The following is a 27,699-nucleotide window of genomic DNA, read 5'->3' as shown; positions in this document are numbered from 1 at the left end:
TGTATAGCTTATAAGCCACCATGGGGTAACGTGACATATGAACAGGCCCACACAGTGATTAAGGGTTCAGGCTTTTTGAAATCGCTTTTAACAGCCAGAGCTGGCTCAGAGTCTGCTACTTTGACTGAATCTATATAAAATTTACCCACCCATATAAATATCCTACTCAGGGTATTGGGATTGGAAGCAACCTCATCTTACCTGCCCCTGCTTGCATTCAGTTTCCTCTTCTCATCTGTGGTTTCCTCAGAGATACGTTGCCCTGGACTAGTTGCAGAATAACAGCACTGAAGGCCCCTGGCTGTGCTGGTGAGGAATTGATTCATGGGTGGGGCTGACCTTCTTGCCATTTGTTTCGCTTGTTGCTTTGGTCACAATAATATAATTTAGAATTTGGATTGAAATTTTGAATGGGAAAGTCATGTTTTTCAAATGAGAGCAGGAATATTTAGGACCTCCTGCTGGTGAAAGCAATAAAAGATTCTGAGGGAGCACCGGGGGAAATGCATGGGCACTCCTCTGTCACTCCTCGTTTGGGCCATATTGTTGAGATACAAATCTTTTTTATTAAATTTGCATTTGGTAATTGAGGGATAGTGTTTGTGTATTAGTAATGTTTGATCTGGTTCTCCTTTTTGGGACAATTGTATTAATTTTTCGTATATAATACTTGCCATATTTGTACTGTATTTTATTTCATAATAATTTCCTTCTCTGGTCTGACTTTTTCTGAGAATTGAGTGGCTTATTCATTTTTTTCCTGTCTTTCTTTTTTTAGTCTCCTGCCTCTCCCACCTCATTCTTTTACCTGCATCCTTCTGAAATTACTTATCAACCACTGGAAATTGCACAGGATGGTGGATGTGTTCCTCCTCCTCTTTCCCTAATGGAAGCTGCAGTTCCAGAGGTATTTATATTCAGAAAAGTATTTATAGTCTGCATCTGCTCTATAAAATTAATCATTTCTAGATTAGACTGCAAAGACAAGATATGCATAAAGTATTTGCTCATAAGTCAACATTTAAGAAATATGTGGGATTCCTCTCAGTGATGACTGGGCCACTAGGGGGCAGGTTTATATATCTGCATATGTGTCCTCATGGAACACCTTTTCTCATAGATAGAATGGTAGCTATTCACTTCTATTAGAGAAATTAAATAGAAACACTGTAGGGCTAGCTTTGCCCCCATGACTCTTTTTTCTTGGGGGTGAGCAGCTTTTGCCCCTTCTCCCACAGTCTTACTGATTGCAGTTCCTTTATTTTGTCTCATACAGTTTTGAGGGAGCTGCTTAGAACTGAGCCTGTTTCTATCAGTATAGCTCTGCCCTGTCATCAGTATATCCCTGGCCTCGGTTCTGTTTCTTTGTTATGCTACAGTCTGGCAAAACCCAGTAAAACTGGCTTTGTATTGTATACTAGTAAATTCAACTTTCATTCTGCAACTTTAGGTACATGTTCCTGACTGCTATTAGAAATCCCATCTACCACCAATGTTTATTGAAGTGTATGAAGGAGAGTGAAATAATTCAATTAAAAAAAACCCATTCCATTTAACATGTTTTGATAAGGTCTTTCTGTGTTCATTCAAGCGCCAGAATGCCAGGAAATTACAGCTGTTAAAGGCCATGCCCTTAACAGACACATTATTTAGGCAATATGGATATGGTATGATATCGTGTGCTGTGGCAAGTTCCAACTTCACCACTACCTTGGAGCTAGATGGCTGTCAGTGACAGAGTGGTGGACTGAAGTCCTAGATTTTTCTGTTCATTGGAATAGACATGGGGTCCCCAAAGTGGCATCCACAGGGACCTCCAACGGTGCCCATGAAGCTTTCCACTCCCTGCCCCCTTCCAAATATATGTTTAATTTTTAAAAACTTGAAAACATTAGGTTGACACATTCTCCTTCCTGTTCCTGAACCTTCCACTGATCAGCTGGCCCCACCCCATCTTCCATCCAAAGAGACTTTTCTCTCATGTTCTCCCCCCTCCTAGCCCCTCACCTCACTTTTTCTTTCCCCTTTACCCATTTGCCTTGCTATTTCCCCTTCTCTCCCAGCCTGTATTTCTCTCCCTCCATCACTACCTCTTTTGACTATCCAGGCCCTCACAGAAGCCATTACGTAACTAGCCACATCCTGCATGGGAGCCATTTTGTAGTGGTGCCCACGGCAGTTTCGTAAATTCCCAAATGTGTTCACGGGTCCAAAATGGTTTTGAACCCCTGGAATAGATAGATGGAACTGGTTCACACTATCAAGATAAGTCCAACAAGCCATGCCGGCTGGGCTTCAGACAACACAACAAACTGCACCCAGGAGGTGATTATTCAAATCATGCGCCTCATGCACCACCATGGTGTATTTTGATCATGCTAACCGGCCCATGGAGTCTGTGCAACTGAAGCTATTGTGCAACTGAAGCTACCATTCCACATTAATTTGTTAATTGAATTTGATCTAATTGATTTGAATTATGTTGTTTCATTCCACAATCTGGAAACTACTTCTTCCTCAGTCTGTTATCATTATTTTAAACATAAATTATTGAATGTATTCATACATTTGATCCTCAACTATGTGGTATGGAGATAAAATGGGGGCACACATATATTCAAGGATCCATGTGTACTAATAGTGCTGATAGGCAATGTTTTGCCCACAGTATGTTATCTCAATAGAGATATGACTGATTTTTACACAGCATCTGATAGGCTAAATGGGAGTAATTTTTACTCTATAGTAGATGGGCCAAAACTCTGAGCTCCATAAACAATCTTATAATTTGCAATCTGAATAAGAATTTGTCATGCATGTTACCCACATTTTGTACTGTCTCTTTTGCATTGTTGCATGCTTTGTCTGATTATTTAAATATATTGTGGCTGTCTTTCAGTCATTTTGGGTCGTCTTGGCCCCAAATTAGGCAAAAAATGTGCATGTGATAGCCCCAGCTTCTAACCAACAGCATGCAAAAGTCAGATTTAGGTCTCTACTTTTACATGTATTCTGACAAAAACTGCCAGAAATGTGGAGGCAAACTTTTAGTCCAGGGTCAGTGGGGTATTGGAAAAGTAATTGAATATGGAAAAGTAGGTTCAGTGAAAATCACTTTCTGTTCACATTTTTGCTGTTCACATGCTGGACTATATAGAGTTTTTTAAAATATATTTGTTGTAAAAATGTTTTAAAATATTTATTTGCATACCAGCCATATTCCGATCATGGAGTTCAAGCAGCATATCATCAAGTTTATGCTCAAAGTGCCATAGCCATGCCAGCCCCTGTGATGCAACCAGAATCTGTTAAAGTAAGGCCTACATTCTATGTTTTACTTTGGGGGTGTATCTTAGCGGACAGGGGTACAATTCAAGTTGGATGGGGTGGCGATAGAAACAGAAAGGCATAAAGCCACCTGTCCCTTACAAAAGTAAAGAGATTGGATTGAATCCAGACTTTGCTCCTGCAGGCAGAAATATGGGGTGGCGGGGGAGAGCCAACTCTTCTCTGGATGGCTGGGGCCCCTGCAGAGCAGATTTTCATAGAGCATAAGCAGCTGCAGGAGGAAGGGGGAATCAGCAGAAGTCCTTCCTCAACCTCTGCCAGTGGGTTCCCTCTACTGTATCAAATGTCTCCCTTGGATGGAAGGAGCCTTCTGTTTGTGAAGCCTGGATCAAACCAATGGCTTTTGTTTTGGTTTTAATGTTTGATTGTAAGTCACTTGAACTTTTGGAAAGGTGTGGTGAAATGGATTAGATAAATGACAGAAAAGATTATTATCCTCTGCCACTTCGTGGGTTTTTTTTTCTTATTTTACATGTTGAAATTTTCTGAAACACTGGGTGTTTGGGCATGTGCTTAGACTATATAACAAAATATTTCCTGTAGAGGGTGCTAAAGTACTAAATGCCATCACTAACAAAGTTTAGTAGGAGCTAATAAATACAAAGCTATGAAGTATGGTAATCGTAGAAATAATTCAGCCGCTTGTAAATTTTTTTTTAATTCTTCATGTTTTAAAAATATTTTAAATTTAATCCTCTGTATATTAACAGAGTGTCATTGCGTGTATAGCAGTGTCAGCAGGTGAGGTGAGATGGAAAGCAGTACTTGGTTGGGATGAGGACCCTGTTGGCAGTTAGCAGCTGCATGTCTGCTCAGTGCTAAGTCAGCTGCTTCTGCTGCCACTTTGTTATGCCTATTAATAAGGGTGCTCACTCCTTTTCCCTCACTGCCCAGCAGTAACAGTCGAGTATTTCTTTCTGCCCCCACTTCACCTCACCTCCACCAATGTATATCAGGATCTTAATTAAAGCTTTGGGTGAATATTTTTGTGTGTAATTCAGGAATAAACAGTGACTACTATAAAACATACATAGTTATAGAGGAGAAGAAATTCTCTAAAACCTTTATAGTTTTAATTAGATGTATAAATCCAGTTTATATTAGCCCTATGTTAAATTATTATTTACTCATTTTCTTTACAATTCTGTTGAATAAGAATAAATACTGGTTCATTGTGTAGATTTCAGGTGGTAGTAGAAGCTACTTAGGTTATGGTGCATATTTTCAGTGAAATGTAGAGGGATTTAGATGTCATAAAATCAGCCCAAATATAGCTGCACCCAGATTTGCCTTGGGCCAGCCTTAAAACAGAGCATTTCTACACAAGGCTTTTATTGTGCACTCATAATTGGTAACTCATGTTTTTTATGGGCCCTTTACACAACATTGTCAACCTCCAGGGCCCCTTCTGGCAATTTCAGCAGTATAATGCGGAAAATGCATTAAGGGACTTCAAAGCACAATATCTTTCTGGTGAAATTCTGGAGTCGTGCTATATTGCAGCACCATATAGTGGCTATATAATGAAACATATAGAACTTGCCCAGAAAGAGAAAAAAAAACAAACAGAGGAAACCACATGAAAAGGAGCTGAGCTTAATCCTGCAAGAAATCAGGAAGCAGAAGACCTGATAAGGGTGCGGGATTTTAGCCTGTTGTAGAAATGCTCATAGTCACAAGCAAGGCTAACAGACTCAGTGCAGGTATTTTTCTAAACTTCCTAAAAATAATTCTATACACAGTTCTGCTTGCCTATACTATTTTTCAACCACTACTTTGTAGCCAGACACTGCACAATATTTCTGTTTCTTTCTCTTTTTGTGTTAAATAGTTTACTAGTTACAGTCCTCAGTCATTTGCATTTTCAGGTTTAGTTCTTTTCCTCTTTAGCTTTAATGAGCTTCTTGCCTCTTGACTAGGGGTGAGGAATCTTCACTCTCCCCCCGCCCCCGGTTGTATTCCTGCTCTGGAGAAAATAGGCAGAGGCCAGAACTAGTGGTAGAAGGGGCCAAAGCCAAAAATGGGTGGGAACACCCAGTTTCTCCCCCCCATCTTTCACACATACACACCCCATTCATACATCCATCTACCTACACCCCATTCGTGTGTGTGTGTGTATACACACACAAACACAAACACGCCCCTACCTCACTCTCTCACACAATATCGCCTGTGCTGTTCAGCTGTTTTTCACTGAGAAACTTCTCCCACATTGCTCAGCCGTCTGGTGGGAAACAGCTGGGCAGTGGGAGAAAAGGGGGCAGGTCCTGTGAGGGGAGGCCAGTGGGCCATGTGGCAAGGCCCCATGGGCTAGAGGATCCCCACCCCTGCTCTTGAGACTAGAACAGAGTGGGAGAACCCAAGCCACACAAGCAGATGGATCAGTGTTTCTGTGTATGTGTATCTCTGTTTCTTTTGTGCATTTGCCTTTCAGTGTAGGCATTCATATACCAAGCTTGAAAATCTCAATTTTTAGTTGTCCAAAGGGCAAAGTGAACACCTTTCTGTTCAGCTTGTTTTGTGCCGCTGCAGAGGCAGCAAAAAAGGCTCCTTGTCAGATTCTTTTCCATTTTGATTAGATAGCATTTGTTAATAAAGTGAGTTACTAGAAGTCTGCCTCTTACATTTTCATTTGGGCACCTTTATCCTAGGCCGTCTCTGAAGATTGGGCAACCTGCCCAACTTAGTGTTTTATCACAATTTAATCATGAATAAGAGCTTTCTCCTGTGTTGCTCCCAAACTGTGGATTGCTCTCCCTCAAGAATTATGATTAGCCCCCACTCTCTTGGCTTTAGAAAGGGAGTGAAAACACAATTTAGCCTTTTAATCTATAATTATTTTAGTATTTGTAATGGCCTTGTGCTTTATGGTTTTATTATTTTAAATTGTTGTTCAGTGCCTTGATGGGTTTTACCGAAAAATGTTAATAAATAAATTAAAGAGACATACTAAGAGCAAAATACTATATCTGTTCCCGGTACTCTGACTGCTGAGCTTTGGATTTCAGCAAGATGGCAGAATCTATAGTGCAGTCATCCTAAAAAGTGGGGTTGGGGGAGGTGGAGTATATTAATATATGGGAGTTCTTTGCCACCACCATTGCATCTTCTCAGTGTCATCCAGTGAAGCTTTTCCAGGTGGTTCATGGCCTGCTGTAATCTGGCCCAAGGAGAGAGATGGTGGAACCCTAGCACACTGTGACAAGTTAGCATGACGCTTCAGAGATAAAGACACTCAAATTTGTCACAGCTTGGACGCCACAGTTAATGTAGTTCCATTAATAGAGGTGTCCAGAGCATCAGCTGGTTCAATTTTGTTGGATGACCTTCCACTGTTAAGACCTGAGGATGCAGAGAAGGTGCTAGGCCAAGTCCAGTCAGCCACCCTTGCCCTTCATGACTTACTAAATCTAATACGGAGGGGATGTCCAGCTGGGTCCAGGAGGTTGTAAATTTCTCCTTGAGAGAGGGGTTGGTCCGAACCTCTTTTAAGGAGGTGGTAAGCCACTCCTAAAGAAACCTAACCAGGATCTCATAAAAAATTGCAAAGCAATTTTGGGTGAGGTTAGTTAGTTGCCTCTGAGAGTCTTGCAGGCAATAAGAAGTTTAGATAGGATCTGGGCTAATCCTCTCTCCTCACTCATCTTGGCCTTTACTTTACCCAATTTTCCCACTTACACTGGCAATGTTCTGCTGGTGTAAAGTTCCTACAGGCAGTACATACGGCAGAGCAATTCTGTCATTACACCAGTGTAGATATGCTGGCATATCTTTGTGATTCACAAGCTCTGAGAGGTTTAGGTTTGACCATATTATTGCCCAGTAGGTATAAATTGGAGAAAGAACCACTCTGTGTCTTATGTGGTATCAATAACTTGTTTTTTAAGATTAAAATTGTTACTGAACGATAATTTGTTTAATATATTTTGTAGTCACCTTTCAAGACCATGGTCTTCCCAAGGTCTGTTTTCCCTAGTTACAGTCATAACTGATGTACCAACTGAAGATTGCAAAAAGCACTCTTGGCTACGGCTGCCACCTATGTTTCCCCAGTCAGCAGTGTGTCCAGAAGGGGAAATTCAACCCCATCCAATACCAGTTGAATCCCAGATCAGAAGATTCCCCCGCCCCCAGCTTTAGACATGTATTACAAAAGATAAAATTCCATTTAGCTGAGGAGTCCAGTAGTTGGGCCTCGATATCTAAAATAAACATGGGAGAAATATCCCGATACTTACTTTGGAATGTAGGTCCATAAGGTAAGCACTAAATGTCCTAGTCAGATAGCAGTTGACCAAAATTTGAGTGTCTTTATCTTTATCTCATAGCTAACAAACAAGGGTTTGAAGAAGCAAATGCACTGCTTCTGGAATTAATAGCTATTTTATAGCATTTTCATTTTCAGTCCATCAACCTGGTGGGTCATATTCAAGTAAATTGTATAGGGTTTTTTACCTAGTTACTGACATTTCTAAAAGATCTGAGTAATCCCTATCCTCAAATAATAATGAGATCCATTTATTTGGAACCTCAGCCTTGTTCAGCTGGTGTTGATGAATCCTCCTTGTGACATTAATGATTACTGCCAGATAAGTAAGTACTGAGGATAGATGAGTTATTTTATGTATTTTATATTAAATTGGTACAGGTAAGGCCTTACAAGCAACCATCAAATCCTCTCCAGTGTTGCTAATAGAGCACTTTTGATAGTGGAGATTTTGTTTATGAACAGGGCCACTCCTACCAAAAAATCCAGCCAGGTCAGAAATTCCTGTAGGTTACTTTTGAAAGGTTAGTACTAAGCGATCATTGTGGTTTATTATAAAAACCCTAGAATTATTGCAACCAAACACCATCAAAGGTCTTTTCAGATGGTTTTTGAAGACTGGTTGGAATTACATGACTTTTTAACCGAAAAATCCTTCCTATTCAGAATAATAGAAGGAAATCTACACTGAGAAGATGTTAAGAGAAATCTTTTCTTAAAAGGTACATTTTGTAACAGTTCTACAGGAACTAGGTCAGATTTGTGTGTTCTGAGAAGCAGTTGGGATTCCAGAAGGTATCATTTAGATAGTACCCCACTCAGGAATATAGCTAGAATATGAAGGTGAGATTGTGATTGCTGTTCGATTAGAGTGTAATGTTAAACTCCATCTCGTAGGTGTTACAATTTTGGAAGAATTTCCAGAAGAGAAATATTTACCCCTATCTTACTGAGTTAAAGCTAACTTAGTATGGTGCTCGTTAGTCATTCATAACTTGCTTTTCCCCTTAAGAAGATGTCTAAGCAGCTAATAAATATTAAAACAATATATAAATAACAGTATAAAAAAGGAAATACATAGAAGCAGAAATAAAAAATGAGAGCCAGGCTAAAACAAGAAAACCTACAAGAAAAGTGGACTACGACGCCATTGAGAAGCATCAGATGACAGTAGAAGTACAGGCGTAGTGGGGAAGAGGATTTGCTGAAGTTATTAAAGATGGGCTTAAGGGCTATTTGAAATGTTACAGATTTGTGTGTATCCCATAATGTGGAGGCAGATGCATGTGTTAGTTTCATCAGTGGAGAGTTGCAGTTGGCCATGGTTTCCTGCTATGTGTATATGTGTTGAAAAACATGTATGTCCACTTACATTACAAGTACATATCCTATACACACAGTGGGTTAGATCCTGAGGAAGTTAATCACACTTTAGTCCCATGACTAACTGATTTCAATCGGACCAACGTCTTACTAATTTACTCTGAATTCAACTCTGGGTTGAGAGGGGTTAGCTTGAATCAGTGGAGAGTTGGCGTCACACCTTGAAGAGGAGACAGTGCCTCTACCAGATTAGCACCTTTCAAGGGTTTTTTCAAGGTTGGGCCATTAATGAATCATGCAGCAAGATAGACAATTGTGAATGAGTGGATTCTACAATGAAGAGTCAGACCAATGCCTCTGTTTAAGGCAGGGCTGTGGAACCTCTGGCTCATGGGCCAAATCTGGACCACAGAGGTTCCCCATCCAGTCCACGAGCGTCTTCTGCGGATCCCACCGTGTCTCCCTTCACCTCTGTGCTGGAAGCTTCCACTCCTGTCACTGATAAGAGCTGGAAATTCCCAAGAAAGACATTCATTCATTCATTTCATTTCTATACCGCCCAATAGCCGAAGCTCTCTGGGCGGTTCACAAAACAGACAGTCTTTCTTCAGCACAGTGCAGGAAAATACCCTCTTATTTCTTGTCAATGTTGGGAGATAAAGTGATTTAAAGGCATTTAAAGTTTAAATACCTCTTTTTAAATTTTAAATACCTTTTTTTAAATTTTAGAATTGAGCTGTATTTTGCATTCCTGAAAGTTGTTGCACCGCGGCTCACTCCTGAGTAATATTCATAGAATTGAGCTGTGGCTTGTAAACTTGTTGGGAAAATGTCCAAATTGGTATGAATTACATCTGGCCCCACCAACTCTGTAGATGAACCTGCTCCTGTTTCATTAGTCCCATCCACTGCTGGAACATGGCCCTGAGACACTTCCCAAATTGGAATTCAGTTCCACAGCCCAAACAGGTTCACTACCTCTGGTTTAAGGAATCAGGTTGGCTTGTTATCAATAATACAGAAATTCCATTAAGAGAAGGAAGAGATGGATAAGTAACTGTGCTGACAGGGCTGGAAAACAAGGAGAATTTTAGCAGGTCCAAGGAGTGAGTAGAAGTGAGCCATAGTACTGCATCTGAGCGCAGCACACAGGAACAGGAAGTCCATTAATGTCAAATGGAAGTGGGTGGCAAACAAGGCAAAGGCCTGGCAAGGCTATCTGGTGCCTTGGAGCCTCATTGTTTTCCATTGTCCAGTGTTTTCCAAAAAGAGGTAATAGCTAAGGGAACAAGGCTTCAGTTGATGGTCCTTTGGGAGGACCATTTGGGAGAAGTTGTTCTTGGCATAGGAAGAATGGAAAGGAGCAATATAGTGCATATCATACTGAGAATCAGTAGAGAGTAAACAAAACTCTTGTTTCTTTGTACATATTGGTACTTATTTGTGGATAAACACAGATTATGGAACAATTAGCACGCCATAATGGCTCTGCATATGCCCAGAATGACCACCTAAAGTCTGATCAGCCATTCCAAGTTGATCAAGCAATAAATACTTAGATGCATAAAAACCATCATGAGCCATTTTTTTTATTATGGTGTAGTTCAGTGGTCTTCACCCTTTTCAGACCTGAGGCCCAGCTTTAACCCCAAACTCCACTATGGGATCCACTTTAAATGTTTTACTGCATTTTTCATTGTGTTTCCCCTCTTTATATTCTTTTCTCCTGATAAAAGATTAAAAAAAAAACCCTCTCTACTACAGCACAAAAACAAATTAATGTTGGCTTTTACATCAGTTGGAGACTAATGATGTAATTGACTTTGCCCAGTTCCCTAAGTACACTAATATGCCAGGTTTCACTTTATTTTTTTAGTACTTGCTTCAGTGGGGTGAAGAAATGATAATATAGTTAATGTGATATTTTCATGTTGTAAATGAATTCCTTTCCTTACAGGCCACATTTTTGTCTTCCCACTTTCCTTTGGGGCACAGTTTTATTTATTCTTCATGGTGTCTGTGCATCACACATATGGGCTCTGCACTTGAGTGGAGCCTCAAGCTGGGAAACTTCTATAGCTGAGGAATTTTAGCGGGAACCCATCCCCCACTGTCCCAGTGCACATGTCCGTAGCGGGTTCCTGCTTATTCCCTCAGTTCTCTTTCAGCTGCCATTGTGTGCACATTGTTATGGTTCTTCTCTTTTTCAGTCATCTGAAAGCATCCTTTTCGTTAGTTTGTTGAGGTTTTATTCTGTCTTCTTCTAAAGTTTTTTCTTCACTTTCTGATGTTATATTTTTGTTTTGTTTGTTTTCACAGCTGTCACGATCACCCTCAGGTGTATGGCCCTCCGGGTGCCTTTTAGGAAGTGCACCCGCTGTAGGGCAAAGTTGCCACCTTCTGAAGGCCACTCTCTCTGCCTCTTCTGCCTGTGAGAAGGGCATGTTGTAGAGACATGTTCACACTGTAACGCCTTTTCAAAACAGGCGAGGAAAAACTGTTCAGACTGGCTGAAAGATGCTCTTTGGAAAAGGGCTTTGGAGTCCGTTGAGGAGCCTAAGAAAATGGCAGGCACATCTCCGCAAGCACAGTCTGCCATGCATGAACCTATTCCAGCACTGGGGTTACCATCCCGTCAGTGTTGTACTCTGCCAAGTATGCAATTCCCCCCAACCCTGGGCCAGTCTTTGATGTTTACGCTGGCTAAGAAACTCTCCAAAAAAAGCAAAGTTTCCAAACAGGCTAATCTCTTTTCTTCTAATGATCCGAAGAAGAAGACGACGACGAAGAGTCAAAAAAAGCTCATGACTCTACTTGGGATCAAGCACTGAGTGATCCTGCTCTTCCTTCCGTATTACTACTGCCACATACTACTACAATATGTGAGTCACCATGCCCTTCGGTACTGGATTGACAGTGACCTTTGACACCAGTCCTGTCTCCATCTGGGGAGATGCCATAATTTCATCTGTACCAAGGTCAGTGCTTGTCCTTCCACCTTTGATGGCTTTGCCTATTCCAGTGATGCATCCTGCACTTGATGCTGCGATTTTGCTTATATCGTCTACTTCTGAGGGTGATATTAGAGAACTTTCTCTACTGGTTTCTTGGTCAAGACCTCCTTGGCCTTATGAGACTGAATATTTGGTACCACGTCGAGATAGACGCCACCATTCCCCAGAATCCATGTACTCCTTTGGATCTTTCATGAGGGATTCTGCTTGCTCCTTCTACAACTGTAGTCAGCTCAGGGATCGTTCACAGTCTCTTTTTTCGGAATGGGGCAGATGTCCAACATGGGACAGATACAGCAGGCCGCTGGAGTGGGCTGATTATTGAGACGACTCTTTCGTCTATTGTCACCAATGCCATTCTGATCATTCCTACTGGGAGGAGACTCAGTACTGATGACAACCATCAGCTACTGTATCAAGGCCGCCGGATCAACACATCATGCCTCCTGCCCCAGTTCCATCTGTTGAAACTTCTACGTCTGCTCAGCATCAGTCTGAGTTGCCTTGTCTTGAAAGTACACAGGTGATTTCATAAAAATTACTACAGTTTTGTTGCAAATGTTAGTGACACAGCCGCGTCCCTCGGTACCAGTAACACAACAGGTCAGTACCTGAGGTGCACAAAATTCTCTTGACAGGGGTGTAGACCAAACTCTGGCAAGAGAGTCACCTATGTCTGCAGCAGACGAATATCAATCTGATAACTACCTCACAATTGTTGGCCCCTCTATCTCATCATCTGATGTGTTGGTAGGCTCCAATGAGGCCATCTCTCCATTGGAGGATTTGGGTCAGTTTTCCAATCAGATCCTAAGAATGGCCCACACTCTAGCCATTAAGACCCAACGGGTCACCTCCACGGTCCAGGATTCTGTCTTTGATGCAGTGAATGCAAGAATCATTCAAACCCATGGCAATTCCTCTACTTCCAGCTTTAGAGGAGGCCATTAAACAATATTGTAAAGCTCCCTTTACAGTACCACTGATACCTAAACGCTTAGAGGGCATGTACCATCTGCAGGAGACTAACGTTGGGTACCTGTTCAAACATCCAGCACCCAACTCCATCATTGTCAAAGTGGCACTTGGAAAATCTTGTAAGGTGCATTCTTTCCCAACTGATAAGGAAGGTAGATGCTTAGCTTTAATTGGGAGGAGAATATATTCCTCTGCATTGATGAGCCTGAAGATCACCAACTATCAAGCAGTGATGTCAGGTTACCAATTACTTCTTTGGGAAAAAGTTGGGAGACTCCTCCACCTTCTTCCTGATGACAAGAAGGAGCTGGGCTACCTTTTTCAATCTGAGGCTCTCAAACTGTCCAGGCAGCAGATTAATATGTTGTGTCATCAAGTAGATTGTAATTCAAAGATTTCAGTTAGTTCAGGCACCCTGCATTGCCGTGCCTGGTTGAGGTCGTCTGGCCTCCCGTAAGAAACCAGAGCTCAGATCAAGGACCTGCCGTTTGATGGGCAAGGTCTTTTTAATGCTAAAACCGATGATGCTTTAGACTTGGTACAAAAGGCCTGTACCACCACATGCTGCATGGGGTTTTTGCCATAGCTGCCGCCTAGACGATGCTGTTGGTTCCAGTCGTCTGCATCTCAACACCAGCCATACCAACCACTGCCAACTCAACAGTAGAAACAACCACGAGCAAGTCAGTCTGGAAAGTCTTTCCCATTGTCGAAATTCCGCAATTATCACAGGAAACCATATAATAGAAGCAAGCGGCAGCTTTGACTTACCTCATGCTGTGCATCCTCAATTATTGACTCAACCGCCTTTTGGGGGGACGCACCTCTCCTCATACCATCTGGCTTGGCGCAACATCACGTTAGATTCCTGGATTCTTACCATAGCCCGGAGGGGTTACCAGAACAAGTTCAAAACCCTCCCTCCTCTCAGTACCATACAGGTGACTGTTCCATCTCCAGGCCAGTGATCAGGCGCTCCTTGACAAAGGAGCAATCTGGCATGTTCGGCACACCCATCTGCAGGATGGCTTCTACTCAGGATACTTCATGGTACCAAAAAAGGACGTAGGGCTTTGGCCAATCATGGACCTTCGAAAAGTGAACTGATTCATTTTGCCCAAGAAGTTCCATATGGTAACCCTGGTGTCTATCCTCCCTCTCCTCTCCCAAGGTGATTGGTTTGCCTCTATCGACCTCAGGGACACCTATTTTCATATTGCCATAGAAGATTCCCATCAAAACTACTTGTGCTTTGCCATTGGTACCGACACCTTCTAGTTCCACGTGCTTACCTTTTGGTCTCACAACTGCTCTGATGGTATTCACCAAGTGTATGGCTGTGGTCTGTTCCATCTACAACTGCAAGGCATGGAAGTCTATCTGTACATCGATGACTGGCTACTGGTGGTGTCAACAAGGACTCAACTCCAGTCTGTAAGGGTAACCTGCAATCCCCTGCAGGAGCTGGGGCTGTATATCAATGCAGATAAGTCTCACCTTCTGCCAAAGAGCATAACATTCATGCGGGTGCTATTGGATTCTCAATAGTTGGGCTTTCCTATGGCAGCAACAACAGAGGTTGTGTAGTACGCTCGATTGTGGATGAGGAGCCTTCAGAACTGTTTTATCTGTCATTTCAACACAGACCTCGATGCCCGACAAGTCAGGCTTGTGTTGCCCTCCAAAGTGAAAGCCTCTTTTCAGTGGTGGTCAATACCAAGCAATCTCACCTGTGGCATGCCATTCCTTCAGCCCTCCCCAACCATAGCAATGACTACAGACGCGTTGTTCTCAGGATGGAGAGCTCAGTGCCGGGGCCTTACAGTGCATAGTCAATGGTCAACCAGTGAAGCAGTTCAGCATATCGATGTCCTGGAACTAAGGGAACTATGGGCCGCAGAAAAAGCACTGCGGGCATTCGAACTGGATCTGATGAGCAGACTGGTCCAGGTGATGTAAGACAACACCACTGTCATTGTGTATCTGAACAAGCAGGGAAGTACCAAATCACTTCTGCTGTTTGCCCTTACATTCCAGATTCTTGGTTGGTGCATACCTGTCAAATCATACTGATAGTGATCCAAGACTCTGGGGTCCACAGTGTGTTAGCAGACCAGCTCAATTGGACAATGCTAAGCTCCCATGAATGGGGACTGAGCAGGACTGTCCTCAACAATCTCTTCCAACACTGGGGAAGGCCAGAAATCTATCTTTTTGCCACACCATACAATGCGGTCTGACCAGTTTTTTGCAGCAGAGCAGGTCAAAGTCAGGGATCAGCAGGCACTGCTTTTGTGTTTCAGTGGACAGGAACATTGTTTAACCCCTTTCCTCCCTTTCCACTGATAACCAGAGTCCTGGCAAAGATTGTGGTGGATGGAACCAACTCGTCACACCGTGGTGGCTGTGCCAGCCTTGCTTTGCTGCACTACTTCAAATGGCAAGAGGCCGGTATCGACGGCTTCCATCGCACCCATCCCTTCTCACCATGGAGAACAGCAGATCAGATACCTGAATCTATTAACTCTCCATATGACAGCATGGAAAATCGGGTAAGAGACTCTGCTATGGCCCTGGCTGGGGTTCAACAATACTTGATGCTGCACATAAACTTTTTATGCAGCTTTCCTGCTGCTTTTTCCATTCAAAGAAGGAAATGGACTGCTTTTTCTGATTTTGCTCATAAGCAAGGTTTTCACCCATGTCACTGTTCTCTACACCAAATTCTCCACTTTCAGTTATTCCCTTTCAAGAAAGGACTTAAGTTGTTATCTCTTAGGATCTATTTGTCTGCTGTTTCTGCTTTTCACTCCCCGGCTGAGGGATTTTCAGTGACAGCAAAAAGATTTTTAAAAGGCATAAAAAACCTATGGACCTAAAAAACCTAAAAAACTACCGAGCTAGAACCTTTCCATGGTGCTTCAGGTACTTTTGTCAAAGCCTTTTGAACCACTGGTGACTACAGACTTACACCTCCTTTCCTGGAAGGAAGCCTCTCTTTTGGCCATTACATCTGCATGTTGTGCTAGTGAGCTCTGTGCACTCAGAGTAAACCAGCTCTATTTCATCTTTCACCGGGATAAAGCAGTGGTGAGACGGGACTCTGCTTTTTACCTAAAGTTGTTTCCAAGTCTCATTTAAATCAGGACATTGTTTTGCCTGTTTTCTTTGCTTCCCCTTCTACACCCTTGAAATTGACTTTACATTCATTAGATGTTGACGCACTTTGGCTTTTTATAAGTCGAGGATTGAGCAGTGTAGAGTGACACCCCATCTATTTGTATGCTATGAAGGAAAAGGCCAGCCTCTTTTGACTCAGCACTTTACTTCCTGGGTCATGAAGATTATCAAGCTGTCATATGAGCTGGCTGGATTCGAGCTGGCTGGATTCGAACTGTCTGCCCCAGTCCAAGCTCATTCTTCTCATGCGGTAGCGATGCCAGTGGCATTCGAAAGAGGGATCTCCATCCCTGAACTGCGACCTGGTTGACACTATCTACTTTTGTGAAGCACTATAGACTGGATGTCAGGGCTAGAGCTGACTGTGCTTTTGGTCAGTTGTCCTCTCACCTGTGTTGTAGCTGGACACCGAGCCATGACCATGTGAGTTAGCTTGCTACTCGCCTATATGTGTGATGCATAGAGACCATGAAGAAGAAAGACAGGTTGCTACCTGTAACTGTAGTTCTTCAAGTAGTCATCTATGCATTCACACAACCCACCCACCGTCCCCTCTTCGGTGTCGTACTTGAGATCCATGTTTGGTACCAGAGGCCCCTCCCCCAATTCTCTTCTCTTGGTTACAAGGCTGCAATGTTGGTCTCAAGGAACTGAGGGATTAAGCGGGAACCCACTAGGGACATGCACACTGACTGGTACAGTGGGGGATGGATTATCGCCAAAATTCCTCAGCTATAGAAGTTTCTCAAATCGAGGCTCTGTGCAGGTGCAGAGCCCATGTGTGTGAATGCATAGATGACCACTCAAAGAACTACAGTTACAGGTAGCAACCTGTCTTTATTACATTTCTATACTGCCCAATAGCCGAAGCTCTTTGGCTGGTTCACAACAATTAAAACCATAAAATACAACCTGAAAAAATACAATATAAAAGTTTTAAATTACGGTATAAAATAAAAACCAAAATAAAGCCTAGTAGCAGTATAAAGATGTAAATACAATAACAGGTTTAAAACAGAAACTGAAAGACTAAAACCCCTGGGAAAATAAGGTCTTCACCTGGCTCTGAAAAGAGCATAAGGTTGCCTCTCTGGGAAGCTTAAGAGTTGTCGCATATTTATTATGTATTATAATAAACTGCTATTTTGAAATGTACAGTTTTTTCCTCTTTTTTAGGAAGCCAGGATACACTCTGTGAGAAGAAATTTTTGTCATCCATCATCTCTGACTCTGAAGCCTCGATATGCACGAAGTCCTCACTTTCATCCTAGAAAAGATTATAGATCAGACGAGACAATGCTCACTACTCCTTCCTCTACAGACTCTGTTAAATAGAACCTTAGGTATTTACCAAATAACTAATATGTTAGGACATGAAGGTATGCAATTTTGTAGCACCTCATGTTTATTGAGTACTGCTATAGCCAGAATGTCTGTGCTTTTTATGAGGGAATGAAAGATCTTGCACTTGTAAACATACAGTTAGGAAACATAAATTGCAAGATAAAATCATGGTTACCTTTATCAGTCGGTATACTTATATGGTGACACAAGATTCTTAATCTCTAATATGGAGAATATGCATGCGCTGTTTATTAATGCAGTTTAAAATCAGCATATTTCTATTACAAGGCAAACTTAACATTAATTTTCATCTGATAAATTACAAAAGTAACTACAATATTAAGCATTTTTGCTAGACTGAAAATTCATACTACATTAGACTCTAAATATTTTAGTCAACATTTCCTCTTAAGCATATTTTTGTTTCATATAATTTGTTGCAAATACTGTTTTACGTATTTCAACTGAAATCAAATCGGTCTTTTTTATTTGGGGATTGAAAAGTTTTTAAAGTCCTTTTTTAAAAAAACCCTAAAAATAGGGCCATCTGCTTCTGTCCACATGTTTTGTGGCTTACTGTTCGTAAACATACTAAATATTATATGCTTTTATGTCATTAATTTAGAAGTGAAAAAGTACAAGCTTTGTGTTAATACAATATATTAACTTGAAGACTTTCGTTTAGCCTTTGACCTTTCTGTGTGCAGGTTCAAAATGAATCACTGCCTATATCATGTACTGAGGAAGAATGCAATTTTCCTCTTCACTACAAGGATTAGAATTAATTGTTCATGCCATGCTTTTCTTTATAAGCTTTTAGTTGCGATATCTCAAACTTATTCTGGCAGAGTAAAACTGCCTGCTATGTTTAATTGGTGTGGAAGCTCATTTCCATTATTAGCACAGTAAACTTTCATTATTTTATCCATTCTTTACATTTTTAAGTATATCAAGTTCAGGGGTTTTTATTTCATCTTCTCAAAAGTACATTTGTAATTGCTTTAAGAGCTTAATTTTGTTTTTATGTCAGGTAAGGATTTATAATAGTAGTAGTTACATCAGCGAAGTAACATTTAAATAATTTATTTAAGAACTACTGGTGTTATCTTTTAGCTTTGTATTGGATGTATATGTACAACTGCTTTGCATAGAGTGTACCTGTCATTGCATATGGCTAGAGGTATGGAGAGAAAATTCAGACTCTTACTAACATTTTATTTATTTTTCTAGTAATATGTTCACCCTTAAATAGGTATTCACCTTGATCGAACAGAAAAAAAGATCATATGCAAAGTAATTTATACTTTTTGTAAAAATGTTTACCCAGCAGCTATCAGATTTAAGTAATTTTTATGTCAAGTATAAATAACTTGAATTGTTGCGGATATCAGTTTAATGTTTCTGTTTTTATATTTGCAGAAGTTTTAAAATATATATGTATAAATATGTTGGCATCTCTTGAAACTGCTTTAAAAGGATTTGCTCGGTTGTAAATATCCTTGTAAACAATATAAATGTAACCAGGAAAAGGCCATGTGTTCTGTTATTTTGGCCTTATTTCTAAGTATATCATGAAACAGTTGTATATAACACATTTCATCCAAGCAATCAGGGTCGGTTTTAAATCTTTTGCTTGGGTTCCCATTTTTACTTTGTATATTGTACCAAAAAAGCATTATTTTCTGAAAATATTTCACAATGTCCAAGGAGTGCTTGGTATCTAGAATTGCAGTTTAGAAAACAACTTTACTCATACATGAAATGCTTTATTGTAACTGCTTGTGTTACGGAGTTATTGATATGTATATCAGGTAAGATAATACCCCAAACTTTCCATTTTAGTTAATTCCATTTAAAAGAACAATAGAAACATCAGGATTGTTTTATATTTATCTATATCAATACTTCATACATACAAATATAATAATAGAAATAAATGTGTAATTAATAAACAAGTCCCATATGCTTAATTCTAGGGGGTTATTCCCAGAAGTAAGGAAGCTACCTCTACACTCTGGTTCCGCAGTATAATCTGGGCTGTTGCTATTCTTTTCATTGTGCATGAGTGTTTTAATGCGCATCACATTACAGAATTTGGGATAACACCTGGACGGTCTGATTAAATTGAAAGCTAGCTGAATCCAGTACATCCATTTCCTCTTATTATGTTTCTCCATGGAAAACAATAGCTTCCGAGTCTACTGTACTTTCTGATTTCATTCTCAGCAATCTCGTTTGTGTGTTGAGTGATAGAAAGCAAGCGTTGACAATGCCTCTAATATTTATTATAGACTGAACTTTATTATTCTGTGTTGAACGTCCTGATTTAAAAACTTTTAGTTGGGATACATAGCAGAATCATATTTGCCATAGATTTAAAGGTGAAGAGATTATTTAAATAATTTGTCTGCATGATTATAACTCCAAACTATTTTAAGAAATACATAAATGTCATAATGTTAAATAAAACAGGATTTTCCTATTATTGGAAAAACTACCTGTTTCGAAATTTTGAAAAAGCTTGAACACCAAATTGTTATTCATTCTTCTGAACCAGAAAAAAGTTCAGTTTAATCATAACACAGTCATTTGACTTATCACTTTGGTATTTCTTTATGCTTTTAATATACTCTAAAATCCATTTGGCAAAATAAACTATTAAACATAGTGAATTCCATTAATAATTTAGTCAGAAGTAACAGAACACATGGCTTTGCATATATATATGTATATATATTATACTTGTGTTTTAGTATAGTTTTACAGTGTATGTTTATTGTAATATGTGTTTATGTAAGTTTTAAGGTAAAACAGTAATTTCACGGCCCTTGGATTAATCTTCATATTGTGGCAGGTTTTAAAAAAATATTGAATGTGTCAAGGAAAGATGGTTCAATTTGTATACATGTATACAAATCTACTAAGAAACTAATTTTTATATGTACCAATTCTCTATTATTGTGGAGCTCTAATTTTAAACAGACTGCTACACTGTGTAAAACATCTTGTTTGGGGCTTCATTATTCAACCAATGGTTTCTCAGATTTTTTGCTATAACATTGCTTGAAAATTATTTTAAAATGGAGTTGAAAGCAGGCTGTATGATGGTATATTTTGTAAAACAGGTATTTTCATTGGGATATACAGTACTTTTATTATTATAAGGAACTGTTCAAAAATGCAGATCATAAGCAGAATTTTTTTTTAAATCTGCATTGCCATACAAATAATATTCTAGGTAAATTGGGGGGAAGGGGGTGCCTGCTGTGTTAATGTACTCCACATTCATTTAGTGTAGTTACTGCATCCTTAAGTTAATATGAATGTACAGAAAAATGTTTTATCAATAATTTCATAGTACTTCAGAGTTTTGCAAACCTGTTACCTACTCTCTTTTTTTTTTTGTTTAAACTGTGGGCATTATCCAATCAACTTGTAGGCACAGTGGTAGTGCACAGAGGATTCCCTTAGGCTCAGTAGAGTCCTGTGTCATACCCTCCTTGACCCAGCAATTTGTATGAAAGCAAGAGGAGGAATTGAATAGGGTCTGATGGACCGCTTATTCAGTGGTTTGTTGCACTGCCTGTGGGTATACATGGGGAGGGGATAGCAGGTCTCTGTTAGATCAGTAAGAATCCTCTGTGTAGAGGTTCTGCTCTTGCGCTGGACTGGATTATGCCATGAATATATAACGCACAGCAACAAAATAGGTTCCTGTAGCTTGTACCTTTTAATAAAAAATAGCAGTTTTGTAACGTTTGATCTAAATAAAGCATTCTTTATTTACTGTTGGTGATGCAAATTCTTTTTTTTTCCCAGAGGAAACAATACCATCAATGAAATAAAATCAAGTTCTTTGGATTTTATAACACTTTAGTATCAAGGAGCAGAATTCTGTATGGGGGCATATAGTTATAAGGCATAGATTTACGGGATAGTTCCATTCTTAATTATTTCCTTCCTGGAGTATCTTGTAGGGAAGACAAGGGGGAGTCATTGCTCCTCTCCTGGTGTTTCAGACCTGAATGATTATTTCTCAGGAGTGCTTATATTTCTGGACAACTTAACTTTTCATGTGCACTTAGTACCTATTGTTATAAAAAATTAAGGGCGCAATCCTAACTAGATAGGCAGCCGCCTCCGAACTTGGAGGCAACCACCTAGCCAAAGCAAGGCAGGAGAGGCACAAGGGGGATTGTTCCCTCTGCACCTCTCCTGCCTTGCTGTTTTTCGCTAGGCAGTTTTCGGCTGTCTAGCGGGGGGGGGGGGGCGACCGGGAGAGGAAGCTGCTGTACAACACATAGGATGTGTCATATGCGCAGCTCCGCTCTGAACGCCCCCCAGCCCCACCCCTTTTCAGTCGCTCCGCACTCCTCTTACGAGTGCGGAAGACGGGGCTTCTTTGCGCTGCCTCCGAGGCAGTGCGGACGAGCAGGGAGGTCAGTTCTCCAGGAACCTACATCGGAGTGTGGGCTCCGAGGTCGGTTCCTGGAAAACAGCATAACCTATGGCCCTTTAGACAGTGTCTAGTGGCCATAGGATTCCTCCCTAAATTGGCCGTATGTTAGTGTTTGATCTTGGTTGACTGTGGTATTTTTTTGCCAGGTATTAAAAATGGGATATAAAACAAAAAAGCAACCTAACAAATGCCCTTAAAATATATGGCCTTTTTGCTGTCCTGTCTAGAAGATATTTATTTATTTATTTATACATTTCTACACCTCCCAATAGCCGAATCTCTCTGGGTGGTTCACAGTGTTAGTGGGCATTTAAGCCTTAGAAATTAGTTGAGAAATTCCTCCTTCAAATCATTTTGCTCCTTTCCTGAAATGGCTCTCCTCCCTTTGTATTCTATAGACAAAATGAATGGGAGAACCAATATGAAATATACTTATAAGGAGAAGATAGTCCTTTACCAGTCCTAATACTGTTCTTGAGTGCATCTCTTCAGTTGGGGGCTTGGCAACACTGCACCCACAGATACCTCGCCTTACATCCACAAAGTGCCCTGCTGAACTTTTTAATTGTGTATGTGTTACAATTTTAAGCAAAGTTTTCAGGGAGTGCTTCAGAATGAAGAGCTGACCTCCAGCACCTCACCATCTTTATTCCCCCAAATGCTTCTGGGCTACACATGGATCCACAGATCCGCAGCTGAAGGCCAGTGCTTGGAGCGGAGAAGGCTGGGTATGACCCTATAAGGGGAGAAGGAAGTGGAGAGGTTGGGATGGGTGGCAGAGGGATTGTGAAGGGCGAAAGCGGTGCAGGGGTCTGTGTGGGGGTCACCTCTCTGTGGGTGTGGTGGGGCGACCTGTCTTGGGGGTAAGCGGGGAGAGGGTATCTCTGTAAGTGTATTTGGGTAAGAGAGAGTGTTTGTGGGAGGGTAGTGATCATGAATGAGAGTGAGAAATAAAGTGGCTGGATGAGGAGATCTTGGGTAGCTGGAGTATGGGGTGAGCGGGAGAGAACTGTGGGTTCAAAGGAGTGGTTTTGTGTTGTGCTCAGCCCCCACCTCTGCCTTGTTCTTGGGTTCTTTTGCAAGTTATTGTCTTTTAGCTTTACCAGCTCGAATTCTGTAAAATGGATGTTTTGTGACTGGCCTTGTCTGCCACAGCAGCCATTTTGTGACAATCCAAGTATTGATCCCAAGTGGTCAAAAAATATTATTTGAAGAATCAGCCCAGTCTTTGTAGACCATGGGTGCACAACCTCAGGCTCACGGGCTAAATCTGGCCTGTCTGGATCCCAATCCAGTCCTCTGGGGTACCTTATCCCCTTTCCCCGGTTTGCCGATGGTTTGATGGTTTCCCAGCTTTTGCGTGGTTCCACCCTTCAATTCTTAATGGTTGAAATGCCACTCCTAAGGCTTAGTTACTGGTAATGACAGCTTTATGCTAAATTAGACTGGTATTTTTGTTAGTTTGGCCCTGCCCCAGTTTGCTTTTGGCCCTGCCCACCACTGGAATGCAGCCCCTGAGAGCTCTGAAATTGAATTTGGCCCCCAGGCTGAAAGAGATTCAACACCCCTGTTATAGATTCATCATTAATTCCTTCACTAAAAACCTTTCTTTGTGAAGACAGAGTTCTAATGACAAGCCATTGACTCGGCAGCTCCACACAGTGCTGTTGACTTGTGCTCAGCAGAGTTCAACTGGTGCTGGAGGAAGGTGGCAATTTTCTTATCCCCCCCCCAGCAGGTCCCTCAGCAGTTCCAGAAGGTTGGGGGTCCTGCCAGAACAGTGTGGGAGATGACAACATTTCAGCGAGCACACAAGACTGCTTTCAGACCTATCTCAGAAGTTCTGCTGCATGTACAGAGTTGACCGTGTGGACTTGTAGATGCTGGCATACATATACAGAGTGGCCCAAAAGTAGGTATACGGTATAGTTTATTTGCATTTTATTACATTGTTTATTACATTTACATTTGTTTAACACTGTTTAATCTTGTAAGTGCTCGAAATGTATTCCATCAACGTTGCAACATTCCTCGAACCTGTCCAGAACACTGTGACACGCAGTAAGACACAAATTGCGGTCTGCATCAATTTCCATAAATGCTTCAGTTGAGATGTGATAGTCAAATGAGGATTTTCATCTGCCCAATACGCACAGTTATGCCTGTTCACGTGGCCTGACAACTTGAAAGAAACCTCATCTGACCAGATGATCTTATCAAGAAGGTCTGGTTCGTTAGAGATTGGGTTACGCATCATCTCTCAGAATTGCAACTGACGGTCTGGGTCGTCCTCCAGAAGACCATGTAACAGTCTTGGACGGTATGGCTTCATTTTCAATTTACGCATGAAGCGTTGCAAGGACGTTCTAGGTATGGATAGCTGCTTAGACACACGTCGTGGACTTTTTCGGACTGTTTACAAATGTCAGAGCGACTCTCATCTCATTTTCCTCTGTCATAGACGTCCTAGGACGTCCAGATTTCGGTGCATTAGCCACTGCACCTGTTGCTTCAGATTTATCTCTAAGACGATAAATTGTCAGACGTGTTGGTGGAGGAGTGTCAGATGCTTCTTGCCACGCTGTGTGCACCCGCTCGGCATTTTCAGTCTTCCAGTACTGCTTTAGAATCCACTTTCTTTGTTCTTGATTCAAGTTCGTTGCCATCATTCACAATATCACTAAAAAAAATGACTAAACAACTTTATACCTACTTAAGAGCCTCACTCCCCTCACTCTCTACACTTAACTGATTTAACAGTCACTCCCTGTCACTCACTCTTCCCAACTGTCATTCTGACTCCACCCACACATCTTCTACTCACACATTCTCTCCCCCTCCCACAACATTCTAAACAACTGTATACCTACTTTTGGGCCACCTGGTATAGAGGCCTGGTGAGTGGATAATTGGGTTTCCATTCCAGGAAATCTAGATTTAAATCTTTGGCACAGATTTATTTTGTGATTTTGGCAAGTCATATTATGGCATAAGCTTTTGTGAACTACAGTCCACTTCCTCCGTTTTATTTTATACAGGACTTATTCTGAACATAGAAAAAGACCCTGTGCAATCACATGCCATTGATGGTAGAATGAAAAGTATTGAGACTGGTAAATACTTGAAGCATATACTAAAAGTTCAGTTTGGTAAAATAGAATGGTTGTCTATGGGTCTTCCTTGTATATTTGGAAAACTTCGGTTCACATGTCAAATTCTGTCCTGTTTTTCCATAGCCAGGAGCCAAAGAACTGTGTAACTAATTCCATGTTCCTAAGGGTACTTTGATTATGTGTTTCTCTAACCCCCATGCCACACAACCCCCATGCCACACAACAGCTAAACTGAAGGAACTTTCAAAGTAGATTGACATACGGCACTGGGGTGAGGAGATCTGTTGTTAATAGAAAGTATTTAAAGCCCACTGGGCATACCTAAAATAGCTCCTTGGAGCCCAGTCTACATACTGTATCAACTGAGGGCGAAAACTTATGCATGTTTAGACATTAAAAAAATCCTACAAGTCCCAGCATCCCTCCAGTCAGCCATGCTTTTTAGGACTTTTTAATGTCTAAACATGCATACGATTGCGCCCTGAAATTAGTAGGTTTTATTTGCCATGATTTATATGCAATCACCATCATAATAGGGGGTGAAAGTCTCAGTAGAATTCGGCCCAGTGGCTTAGTGAGATCTAATCTCCAGCAGCAATATATTAAATACATTTGATTATTATTTCTTATGACGTTATATCGACTTAATAGTCTCAGTTACATTACACATTAAGTTGTGTGATTTAAAAATTAGCATTTTGCTGGCAAACCTATTTGAAAAGAAAAGATATATATAAACCCTAATATTTTGCGATAAAAAATCAACTTTGGGTTTATGTTGTTGTTGTTGTTCAGTCGTTCAGTCGTGTCCGACTCTTCGTGACCCCATGGACCATAGCACGCCAGGCCTTCCTGTCCTCCACTCTCCCGGAGTGTGCTCAAGTTCATATTCATTGCATCAGTGATGCTATCTAGCCATCTCATCCTCTGCAGTCCCCTTCTCCTTTTGCCTTCAATCTTTCCCAGCATCAGGGTCTTTTCCAGAGAGTTTTCTCTTCGCATTAGGTGGCCAGAATATTTGAGCTTCAGCTTCAGTATCTGTCCTTCCAAGGAGCACACAGGGTTGATTTCCTTTAGGATGGACTGATTTGACCTCCTTGCAGTCCAGGGGACTCATAAAAGTCTTCTCCAGCACCACAGTTCGAAAGCATCAATTCTTCGGCGCTCAGCCTTCCTTATAGTCCAGCTCTCACAGTCATACATTACTACTTGGAAAAACATAGCTTTGATTACACGGACCTTTGTGGGCAAGGTGATGTCTCTGCTTCTTACTATGCTGTCTAAGTGTGCCATAGCTTTCCTCCCAAGGAGCAAGCGTCTTTTAATTTCATGGCTACAGTCACCGTCTGTGGTGATCTTGGAGCCCAAGAAAATAACATCTGTCACTGCTTCCATTTCTTCCCCTTCTCTATGCCAGGAAGTGATAGGGCCAGATGACATGATCTTAGTTTTTTTAATGTTGAGTTTCAAACCAGCTTTTGCACTCTTTCACCCTCAACAAGAGGCTCTTTAGATCCTCTTCGCTTTCTGCCATTAGGGTGGTATCGTCTGCGTATCTGAGGTTGTTGATCATTCTCCCGGCAATCTTACTTCCGACCTGTGATTCATCCAACTCGGTGTTTCTCATGATGTACTCTGCATATAAGTTAAATAAGCAGGGCGACGATATGCAGCCTTGTCGTACTCCTTTCCCAATTTGGAACCAATCGGTCGTTCCATGTCTGGTTCTTACTGTTGCTTCTTGACCCTCGTACAGGTTTCTCAGGAGACAGGTAAGGCGGTCTGGTACTCCCATCTCTTTCAGAATTTGCCACAGTTTGTTGTGATCCACACAATCAAAGGCTTTAGCGTAGTCAATGAAGCAGAAATGGACGTTTTTCTGGAATTCTCTTGCTTTCTCCATGATCCAGCGAATGTTGGTGATTTGATCTCTAGTTCCTCTGCCTCTTCGAAACCCAGCTTGTACTTCCGGTAGTTCTTGGTTCACATACTGCTGAAGCCTAGCTTGTAGGATTTTGAGCATAACTTTGCTGGCATGTGAAATGAGCGCAATAGTACAGTATTTTGAACACTCTTTGGCCCTTCTTTGGAATTGGAATGTAAACTGACCTTTTCCAGTCTTGTGGCCACTGTTGAGTGTTCCAAATTTGTTGGCATATTGAGTGCAGCACTTTAACAGCATCATCTTTTAGGATTTTAAATAGCTCAGCTGGAATACTGTCATCTCCGCTAGCTTTGTTGTTACTAATGCTTCCTAAGGCCCACTTGACTTCACTCTCTAGGATGTCCGGCTCAAGTTCAGTGAGTGCACTATCATGACTATCAGGGACATTCGGATCTTTCCTGTATAGTTCTTCTGTGTATTCTTTCCATCTCTTCTTAATCTCATCTGCTTCTGTTAATCTCATCTGCTTCTGTTTTATGTTGTGAGCCCCACATAAATGTGTTTTTGGAGAGCAGAAAGATAAAAAACATTTTTGGAAATCAATGCTTTTTTATCCATTGGGATTTGTATACTGCTGTTCTTCTGAAAGTCTCACGGCAAGTTACAGTCGTTCATACAGTAAAATCTATCAAACAATAATACCACTTTAAAACCAAAAAGGTTTTGAAAACAGCAGGCTGGAGAGTGACCAATAAGAGCAAGTATTAAAAGATTTGAGATTCAAACAA

The 27,699-nt window shown here is 41.1% G+C and overlaps 1 protein-coding gene across 1 annotated transcript in view; it reads left to right on the top strand.

The window, feature by feature from the left end:
• The window catches only part of BOLL (boule RNA binding protein), a 62,300-nt gene extending 41,055 nt beyond the window's left edge, over positions 1-21,245 (top strand). The window contains exons 9-11 of the mRNA XM_084816889.1: positions 779-907; positions 3,215-3,313; positions 17,287-21,245. Of these exons, the coding sequence (XP_084673015.1) occupies positions 779-907; positions 3,215-3,313; positions 17,287-17,445 (387 nt within the window). The 3' untranslated portion in view covers positions 17,446-21,245. The remainder of the gene's footprint in view (positions 1-778; positions 908-3,214; positions 3,314-17,286) is intronic.
• Positions 21,246-27,699: the final 6,454 nt, after the last annotated feature.

The sequence above is a fragment of the Heloderma suspectum genome, chromosome 1 (genome assembly GCF_057233095.1).
Source record: "Heloderma suspectum isolate Gila_16-S chromosome 1, 16-S_ref, whole genome shotgun sequence".
NCBI classification, from domain to species: domain Eukaryota; kingdom Metazoa; phylum Chordata; class Lepidosauria; order Squamata; family Helodermatidae; genus Heloderma; species Heloderma suspectum.
Note: the sequence above shows the minus strand (reverse complement) of the source record. Positions and strands in the feature narration are given on the sequence as shown.